Below are 10,377 nucleotides of genomic sequence, written 5' to 3' on the forward strand. Positions count from 1 at the left end.
ATTTTATTTCAATTATTAAACTGTTTTTATCTCAACCCATGAGTTTTTCTCACTTGTACTCTTCCAATTCTCTCCCCCATCCCACCAGGTGGGGGGAGTGAGCGAGCAGCTGCGTGGTGCTTAGTTGCAGACTGAGATTAAACCACGACAGTATTTTAATAAACACCCTCAAAAGGACTTCATGGGTCTTTCTAAAAATGTTTCTACGCTAAAGGAACACTTCATCGTTGCAGCATGAGTGATTTGTATGTTTTGACAGCCATTATACTTCAGCTAAACATTCTAAATGCTGGACATGATGGCTTCCTGCTTCTGTTTCATACAAAGCACGGTCCCTTTGGGTGGGCTAACAGCAGGGCTGCAGCCCCGCGGCATCTTTGTCATCATCTAGGACTTTCTGCACTCTGACTAAAAGAACCGGGGGCCAGCTCTGTCGGACTGGGTGGAAATCAATTGCATGTACACAAAATTGTAAGTTGATGCTCTCCAGATTTAGCAGGTTCTAAAGGCACTTCACTTTATCTTAAATTTCTTGGAATATATCTGGCTTCCATCCCATTCTCCAAGGACTGTTTATGCCTTTCACATTTCATGTTTATGTGAAAGGCATAAACAGCCCTTGGAACAAGGCCTAAAATCCAGGTCTAAGATCAGTACCTTCTTTGCCTGTGTCTTTGTGCGAGATCTGTCTTCTGCAAATGGCAAAGCTTTCCAGCTCCCCCTGGAAAGAAAACTCAATAGGAGCCCTGATCCAGAATTCTCCTCCTATTGTAAGCAAGATCTTTGTTATTAGTAGCATCTTGCAACTGTAAGAACACGGTAGCTCCCACCGTTTCTTTTAGCATCTCTTTTGTGTTTCCTAACACTTGCACTCCAAAGTAACAATACGCCTACTGCAGACAAGTGGCCACTTACACAATGCTCTGAACTTTGCAGGTTTGTAGAGGAAGAGTTTTAGGTGCCTTGTGTCAGGCAAGCACTCGTGATAGGGGTACTTCTTTTCAGTGCTAAAACCAAGGACAAAAAGCCCTCAGGCACAATTCTTTATTTCACTGAGCAAACTCTTGGCAGCTGTCTGGCTGCTCTGGATGCCATTCAGAGGAGGCTACCTCCAGCCAGACATTTTATGTCTTGGAGCACCCAACAGCTTTTTGACACCATCTTATGGGCATACTTACCCAGGCAGCTCAGAACATGGACAGAGACAACACATGGTTCTCTGCACCTGCCCATGAATCCTAGGAGAGCCTGTATAGAGAAAGTCCGTATCATGTAGTCAATTTGCTGTAGACTTTGCTGCTCTACTCTCCAAACTCCTGTTCCTCTCCATCCCCCAAAACAGTCAAACACAAATTTCAGCTGATAGTAGCATACATGAGTCCAATTTCCATTTAGTTTTCAAACGAAACATCTTGGTGAACATACGAATCACTCAAAATCCTCACTGCTAGTGTTGTTTCAGGGAACTGTGAAGAACAGACTCTGAAGAGCACATAAATATCTTTAGTTAAAATTAGTTCTGCCTGGACATAAATATAAAAAAAAAAAGTCTGGATTTCATCCATAATGACGCAATTTTAAAGCCTGCATAACTGATTTAACGCTGACCAAGGCCAGGCCTCAGTGTTTGTGAAGTTTTAGAGGTTTTGGCATTTAGGTTTCATACAGTCAGCATCACATATGACCATTTTTTGCACAGAGCTCAACAATACAGATGGATAGGCACTGGCACACAGAGCAGAAATAGGTATATTACGAAAGTTTCGGAGGTGCCAAGTATCCCTGCCCTCAGTACCAACGGTACATGAAGGTTTCATTAATTTTAAGGTCAGAAGAAAGCAGAATGACAGTTCAGACTGACCTGCTGCCAGGACAAAAGAATCCTTCCCTTTAATTCTTCTGCTAGCTTAGTATGTTCTAGCCCGCACATTTTCCCAAAGTTACCTATCCTTTTATATACACCAGCTAATGAAGGATACGCAACACTTGATAATCCTCTCTTAAGTGCAGTGTTAAAATTTTGTTTATACTTTGAAACATCAGCACATTTGGAAAATTCATGCTGTCCTGCTCATACTTCAGTCTAGGTACGTGTATTTGGCTATGTATGTATTGGTACGGGCTCTCATGGATCATATTGTGCAACACTACATCTATTTTTAGGAGTAACAGCCCAGCCATTCTACTGCAGAACTCAAGCCAGGATGGAAACTACCTAATCTGCTCTCTGATTATTGTTCCCTTTTTTTTTTTTTTAGAATCTTAAACACAAGAAGGAACTTGCCCTCATGCCACAATTATCTTCTGAAGTGAACATTAGATCTCTTCAATCTTCCTTGCAAGGACTCACACAAAGAGCTGGAAGATCTAGAGCCAGTAGTTAACTAACAAGAAACTTACTGGGTAGACATAGTGGCATGTCTTGACTGTAGGATCTCAGAATAATCTAGACTGACAGGGTTTGGTCTTCTAGAAACACAGATGTGTTTACATGTTAATGAAAAAGCAAAAAGCAAAGGCATTTCACTCACATAAACTTTTATTATCCTTCAACCTCAGCTGGTACTCCATTTCTCCAGCCTTAGCAGAGTTTTGCTGCCCTAGGTAGACAGGTTTTCAACTGACTGTCTCTGACTGAAAACATCTAGGCTAGGTCAGGTTTTAGACCCAGCCTTTCATTAATACAGTCAGACACAAAAGAGCAGTTGAAATCCTGACCACCTGAAAGGCTGCAAAGCAACAAAAAAAGATCCAGGAGGATTTCCATCATTTTCTATGTTTGAATAGAGAATCTTTCCTCTGCGGTGATCACTAAATAGTTAAGAAGCAATTAAACTGCACGTTCAAGAAACAGATGCATTATACATTTCAAGCTGTGATCAGAAACATGTGCAACTATTTTTCCGCTTACAAAGCTTGTGGTTTTATCTTCTCAGCAGCTTCAAGGACAGATGGAAGGCTGACTTTGTCTCCAAATTCTTTCTCACGATGCTCCAGTAAAACACCCTAGTCAAAGACACAAGAGAGAAATTCATACACTAGTCTCCCTGCGGAAGATCAACTGACCAGCAACTGAACAATTCCAGAAACGAAACTTTTGGTCTCACAGGAGACATAAAAGCCTCCTAGATGGCCTGCAGTACCTGTCTTCCTGCCCCAATCACATATACTCCTCCCAGGGTGAATCCTTCTCCTTCCAGGTTACCACTATATCCACTTTTCCAAGCACGATAGAAATTTTGCCAGACTCCAAAGCGGAAGAAGCCTGACATCATCATTTTTCTTCTGCGTGGACCATAGAAGCCCTTCTGCAGGGAAACAGAAAATACCTCAGCAAACAAAGTGAAAAGGACTTTTCCTCCCAAATGAAATTCAGGAAACCAGCCAACCCTGTATCCAAGAAAGGTCGCAACACACAAAAACTAACCAGGCAGAGCTAGAAAGAAATTGCACCTGAACTAACCTCTTTAACGTACCACCTGACTACTTACCTCCACACAGCCAACTAGCGGTACTGCCACCATTCATGTGGATTTTAAGGTGATCCTCACGAGCATTTAAGCCCCATGTACATCTACATCCCTATTGCTGACAACAGGGGTGCTTTGTGATAAATGTCTTTTTTCTTATTTTTGAAGCATGGCAATAAAAATACTGGTAAAGAGACAGCAGTGGTGCCAAGTCCTGAAACTTTATCAGCCATCTGTTTTTTTGTTGGTGGTTTTTTGGTTGGTGGTTTGTTTTTTTTTTTTAAATCAGCCTGATTCTTTCACACAGGCAGAGCGGGGAGGGAAAATAAAAGTATCTTCTAGTCGATTTTGAGTATTACGTATTCTTTTTCCTTCAGAAGCCAAATGATTTCTAAATGCGTCTTTTAGGTTAAGGAGTAAGCGGGGCTGTGGTTTTGTAGGACATGAGACTGGCAATACAGCGTGTGCCAGTGTACTGGGTCAAGCCACATCACTGCAATTTGGCCCGTACTTCATGAATTAGTTATGTCTGTCACCTTCAGACCTTGACTCGCACATCATAAACACCAGCAAGTCACACAGCCAGTGGAAGAAAGGAATAAATATTAATAGGCCATATTGTTTACCAGTTAAAGAGGAGGGGAGGAATAATCCTGCGACAGCATGTTACCAGTGCACAGCTACAGAGCAGTCTGTAAGCCGAGCAGGAGATTATATATATAGAGAGAAAAGCAAAGCTAATTAACTTCTTAAACTACAGTGCTACTAAATCCTTTTTCATTCAGACCACATTCTAACTATATTATTTATACAAGCTCTTCAAAGAGGACGTTCATAAGCTCGTTTTTAAACAAAAGGAGAACACCAACTTCACTATACCTTTTCATCCAGAAAGATTTCTCCTTTGAAATAATGCTGAAAATCCTCCACTTCAGTCCCAATCTTCTCTTTCACAACAGCATAGAGAGGGACACCCAGCTTGGACAGCTGAGGTTTCAGAGAGGAAAGCTCAGAAGCCTCCTAAGAAAGGAAAAAACCCAAACATTTCAGGCAGTCGATGGAGCTTGGAAAGCTTCACCTTGAATTTCAAGAGCATCAGAAACATAAATAAATTCTTGCTTGAGGTGCAAAACAGAAACAGACCTGTAAATCAGACATTTAAGCTAGCTCTACTCCTAGGCAGGTCGTCATTAGATTTACTAAAATTCTCTTCATTAAGCACGGACGAAGGAGATTTTTTGAGCATTTACTGGGTAAAATAGTAAAATCCTGAAGAAAACATATTTTTAACTCAAAACTGTAGATACACCTTGCCTGTGCTAGGGCTTCAACTATCTTTTGAAGTGTTTACAGAACAGTGTAAAGATAGTGCCTGCACATCACTTAACTTTCCCTGTGAAAATAATCAGGGAATTTCTTCACACATCTTCAGTATCCCAGAAGCAACACTGCTTTTTCTGGTGTGTAAGAGTGTAAGGTATTGCCACTCATCCACTGGGTTTTTTGTTCTGCTGAAGGAGTCTCAGCTCCCACAGTTTGTACAAAGGCCTCCGAGGTTTCCAACAGATCAGAGTGCACACTGCAGATATGTTTCTTCTCATCTCCAATGGAGAAAGGTCATTTTTACCGGACAAACTCCCACAAAGAACTCCACACTTTAAAAAATGGACACAGTTTACGTGAACACCCTCAGCCACCTAACTGAAATGCTTTAACTCAAAGGCTTGCGGGGTATCTAGAATTTACTGAGTATCAAGTAGCAGACAGATAGGGGTGAACAGCCAGGAGAAAAGACATTAGAGAAAGACTAGGTGAAAGGTTAAGGGCAGCTTTCCAGTTCACTACCCTCTGTCTTTTTCAGAGGAAATGAAAAAGGATGAATCAGCATCGCAAGCAAACACCGAGTAGTGAGTGCGAGAGTTAAAGGATCATAGCTTACACTTGTTAGATCTTTCCCCACTTTTCTGTTCTTAAAGATCTGGTAATCATTTTCTGTTTTCCCTCGACAAAAGGCCTTATGATCTTCCTAAAAGAGGGGTTAATAGCAATTTTATCTGGGATTTTTTTGTGTAGTTCAAAACTCTCATTATCAACAAAACAAACAAAAAAAAAAATGTATTGCGACCTAACATGTCCGAGAACTGATGTTTCAGGCTAGTGCAGCGGGGTGCCCTGTAAGACCAGAAATCGCTGTCTCTGGATATCATGTCAGTGATACATCAAACCTTCATTAGCATTTTGGAGAAAGGCACTTCAGCAGTTTGGTGGGGTTTATTTTGTGTTTCCTGGCTTGGCTTTTGGGAGGGGAAAGAGCAGCAATAATGTAAGAGCATAGTTAAGTTTTGAAATTCTCAAGAGAGAAGACTTCAAGCAGCATCTTGGGACTAGACCCGACTTGTTTTTCTTTACTGCTATTTAAAAATGATACAATAAGAGAAAGCAAAGAAGTCTATTTTTGTGGGCAAATTATAGCACATAACAGGTGTAGAGCCTTACGATGTAAGCAAGTGTATTTTGTCTCTTGCAAAACAATAAAAACCTACTGCCTGCAGGTTAACATATATGGCAAGTCACCTGTACTAAACCATTCCACCAGCTCAGAGTCAGTGACAGTGGGGAAAGAAGCAGCTTTCATACTATGGAAAAACATTAAGGGACAAAAAAAAAGGGCAGCTGAACTGTTTTTAGGAGAAAGGCAAGAGTCAACTCACAAAAATGGTTTCAGTATACAACAACCAAAAATAATTTCAGTTTAGACAATCTTAAAACTTTTTCAAACACTTTCACAGTTAAAATACAAAACAATTCTTTACCCTAATTAGCTGATCTAATTGTTGCAGTGTGACTGCCTCTGTTAAAAATTTGAAGTTTTGAGCCAAAAATAAGAATTAGAAAATTAAATTTTTCTCTCATTTTTTTCCTGAAAGAAAAAAAACCACAATTCTTTGAATTGGGCTCTTTATTTCTACGTAGAAAGTTACCATTAAAAAAAAAAAAATCATTAATGAATTCCTGTCTGACTGTATGCGAAAGGCACAGAGTCAGGCACGTAGCACGTTCTCCTCCTGCCTACGCTACACCTGTTCAGAGAGCAAAGTACTTTAATCTTTAACCTTCCATGAATTCTACACATACTTAAGCAGTTACTACTGATGGGAGCAGATCCCTTAATTAAGTGGTTGCAATATTAATTACTCCATGTTATAGAGTAGTGAGTAACAACATAATAGCTATTTTTCCCCATAGCTATGAGAAAAATAATGACCAACGTGCAAGTTATGGCTGTTCCCAGGCACACGGTACACTCAAATGGTATTTTAAGTGTCTCCTCTCACCGCCACCCAAGGAGCCTAATGCCAACTTAAGGGTCAAATTTTGTTTCCCATCTCACCTTGTTATGGAACAGTAACTCCTTGTCTTGAGACTCCTTACCTCGCTGCCTCACATTCAGCATCCAGAACAGCGAGGGACTCCCCTTTGTGCACATCTCTTTTTTGCTGATGAGATTTATCTGATGGCTTTCTGCCAGTCCAGTCTTGGGCTGCTTTTGACCAGAGACTACCTGGCTCACAGAGATTTATTCTGGACACAGGGAATGCAACTAGCTCATAAGACTCATTACCAATTGGATTTTGTGTAATCTCCCATCCTAATAACCATGGGCTAGGTCCCTGGCAGATGTAAAAATCGTGTATCCATTGCCTTCAGAAGGAAAATGCTCAGGACCTAGACTATACAAACCAGCTGCAAAGAAAACTAAGTATGCTGTTAGCTGGCAACCAGTTTGGGCTAGGAAACAAGACCTTTCAGATACTTCGGATGCATTTGATGACTGCCCTGTTCACCCCCTCCCTTTATTTAAAGGGAATCTATGCAAGTAGAGCTCAACTCTTCCTAATTAATCCCCAAGCCCAGCAAGTACCTCTCTGCACAAAAATCATCCAGGTCTTCGCACAGCCATGATCACTGCACCATTCTTCTTCCATAGTTCACCTGCTTTGAATGTTCTTTGTTCTGTTTATACAGGAGAAACAGCATCAACAATAATATCAGCTGTTCTTTATAATGATGAATGCTTTAAGGACCAACACAAAGCATTGCAGAGAATTCCACATTCAAATACAGTTCTATCAGAAAAAAATTCTGTATGCATAACAGGGTATTATTGCTTCATTGATTTTTAGAAGTGTGTCATGTTTCATCCAGAAATAATGAGTTTCCGTTGTTTTTCCTTCAGCAGAATTATCTGCTATCAAGGGCACCCAACTTCGTATTATAACTAGGAAACACTAAGAAAAACTCTTCCAAACCTGGCCTTACAAAGGTTCTTATAAAAGCCCAATTATCAAAGAATGTGGGCTGAAACATCCAGAATCTTACCTGATCCCAAAGTTTTTAGCTCTATCTCCTCTAAAAACTCCAGCGTAGCCTTTTCTGGCTTGGACAAAAATATGTCAGTGTTAGCAAGGACGATCCCTGTCACAGCTGCACCAATGGCTCCAAGACCAACGGACCACATGCCCATGGTGAAGATCCCGAAGTCGGGCAGGAAGGAGATTTCTGGAAAGAGAAAGAAGAAAGCAGCTCTAACACTGGACATCGATGATGCCAGACAAGGAGGAACTGGATTAAAACAACAACTGAAAGCTCACGTGGATATTTTTGGTTTGACTGGAGACGATCTGTATATTTATTAATGTACTGAACTGGGTTTTAGAAGATCTAGATTACGTTCCAGTTCTGTGCCTGACCCACATGAAAAATATTAACAAGATATTATTACCTTTTCCTGCTACCAGACTGACAAAAACATTCATGATTAAATTGTTCAGGTGCAATGGGGAGAAAGATGATTTAAGTATACGTGTGTAATAAAAAGCCTCTAACAAGATGACCTCTGTGTTAGCCAGTAACTTAAATTATTACATTAAGACAGTGGTTTCTTTAAAAAAATAAGCATTTGTAGATTAAATGGGTTTTTTTCCCCCCCACTAATCTATATTAAACAGTGAATTTTACAAATATACCACAGAAGACTTTAAAAAAAAGTAATAACCTGTATCTGGTTCACCATAACTGGTGACCTTTCCTGTTCCTTAGAGTTCCACACTAGAACCAAGGCAGGCACCAAGCCAAAATTAGAGCTTATCAGTCATGCCTGCAGACAGAAATATGTAGACTTGCAACCATTTTATTAGACACAGTGATCCAACATTCATGCCCTGGACAGCACCTTCTATATGCTAACCAATTTCCACCCTTGCTAAAGCAGAAACGACATCAGGAACAAACAACTTAAACTCACACCCATCAGTTAGAACTGGTAACATTGCAATGGAAGCCATTACATATGCTTGCTCGAGTCTTAAAGTACAAACACTGCTTGTTATTACCAGTGACTCTAGTTCGGTAGCAATTTTATTTAACCACCATCCATCCACAACCCCCCCGCCCCCCAGCCCAATCCTGACCCTTGCACATGTTTCACAAGCCTGGAAAGGGCTGACAGCCACCTTCCAGTGAGGCAGTATCAGTTATGAGGATGTAGGAAAGCACAGTTAGCCCTGCCTCGTGGACACAATTCAAGATCCAGCTCTGAGCAATAACTGGTACAAGAGTCACTGGAGTTTTGGCAGTATAAGAAGTCACTGCACGCTTACATCACAACAGTTATGTGTTACAAAGGGCTGTAGATTTGCAGTCACTCAACTTTAGTATTACACAATACGGAGAATCAAATTTTTTCCAGAGCCATCTGCAAAACCCTATTCCCTGACAGACTGTTTTGGTAAATACTGCAGTCTGTATATACTTTTGTATGGGAGAGGGTTTTTTCCCTCATAAATATAGGAAAATATTACCATTTTGAACTGTGACTGGCAATAAACCAGAGACACACATAATCTTTATCCCCACAGCTAGCTGTTGCCAGAATTCAGAAAGTAAGAACTAGGAGTAGCTCCTTGCTTTTGTGTCAGAGCCACAGCGCCCAGAATTTTCTGGGAGAAAATCCCTTTCCATCCTTAACACTAGCTCCAGAATACTACTGACAAACAAATACAACCACCTGCCTACCTGCCGAAATAGGTAGAAAACATTTTGAAGAAAAGATCTCTTTGATCTTTTAACAGTATACTTGGTTCCAAGGAAGACAGTATCGCAGTATCTAGAAACGCAAATAATCCATAATCCCAAGCAGGAACCAAGGCCAGTTTACACAGACATAACGCAGATAAGAGAACAGATTCTACCCCATTTCACCACTTATTTCTAACCAAGGGAAACCTTCCTTGACCATTATCTGCTTTCGCTATGCACTTTTTTCAAACATAAAGTCATACTGTAATGACAATTTTTTGATATCTGCCTCTGACTCGTATCAGAGACCATCCTGACCCCAGCCTTTGGAAGGACCAAAATGTAACTCAAAATGTATTGCTGTAATGCAGCAACATCCTTGTGTTAAGACTTAAAATCTCTGTGGCATACCCAAAAGACTACAGCCCTGCTCCCTCCTAGCGTTTGATTATCCAACTATTCTTTGGACTTGAATCTTGGCTGGTCAAGAACTGTTTTTCTCTTAATTCTTAGTTACAAGAAGAGAAGCGGGGGGGGGTAAAACCCAAGTATTAATCCCTTGTGCATGTCATTCGCGTACAAAAATGTTGCCAAATTTGGCAACTGATTCATGAGTAATTCTCACATAGCTTTTTATTTTTATTAGCATTATTATTATTGTTAGCATTACTAGCAGCGCTAAAAGCCAGCTTCCACTCAGTTGTAGTTGATAGAGAGGAGATCATTAGACTCATAGAATCATTGAGGTTGGAAAAGACCTCTAAGATCATCGAGTCCAACCGTCAACCCAACACCACCATGCCCACTAAACCATGTCCCTAAGCGCCTC

General features: G+C 40.6%; 1 protein-coding gene across 2 annotated transcripts in view; it reads right to left on the reverse strand.

The window, feature by feature from the left end:
- Nucleotides 1-2,521: 2,521 nt before the first annotated feature.
- FAM213A (family with sequence similarity 213 member A) overlaps nucleotides 2,522-10,377 on the reverse strand; it is an 11,315-nt gene continuing 3,459 nt past the window's right edge. For both annotated transcript variants that reach the window (XM_019471947.1, XM_009278812.2), the window contains exons 2-6: nucleotides 7,851-8,030; nucleotides 7,393-7,484; nucleotides 4,350-4,490; nucleotides 3,144-3,308; nucleotides 2,522-3,006 (exon numbers count right to left, since the gene is read on the reverse strand). In XM_019471947.1, coding sequence (XP_019327492.1) covers nucleotides 2,908-3,006; nucleotides 3,144-3,308; nucleotides 4,350-4,490; nucleotides 7,393-7,484; nucleotides 7,851-7,995 — 642 coding nt within the window. In that variant the 5' untranslated portion in view covers nucleotides 7,996-8,030 and the 3' untranslated portion in view covers nucleotides 2,522-2,907. The remainder of the gene's footprint in view (nucleotides 3,007-3,143; nucleotides 3,309-4,349; nucleotides 4,491-7,392; nucleotides 7,485-7,850; nucleotides 8,031-10,377) is intronic.

Source organism: Aptenodytes forsteri, unplaced genomic scaffold (genome assembly GCF_000699145.1).
Source record: "Aptenodytes forsteri isolate BGI_AS27 unplaced genomic scaffold, ASM69914v1 Scaffold226, whole genome shotgun sequence".
Classification (NCBI taxonomy): Eukaryota; Metazoa; Chordata; class Aves; order Sphenisciformes; family Spheniscidae; genus Aptenodytes; species Aptenodytes forsteri.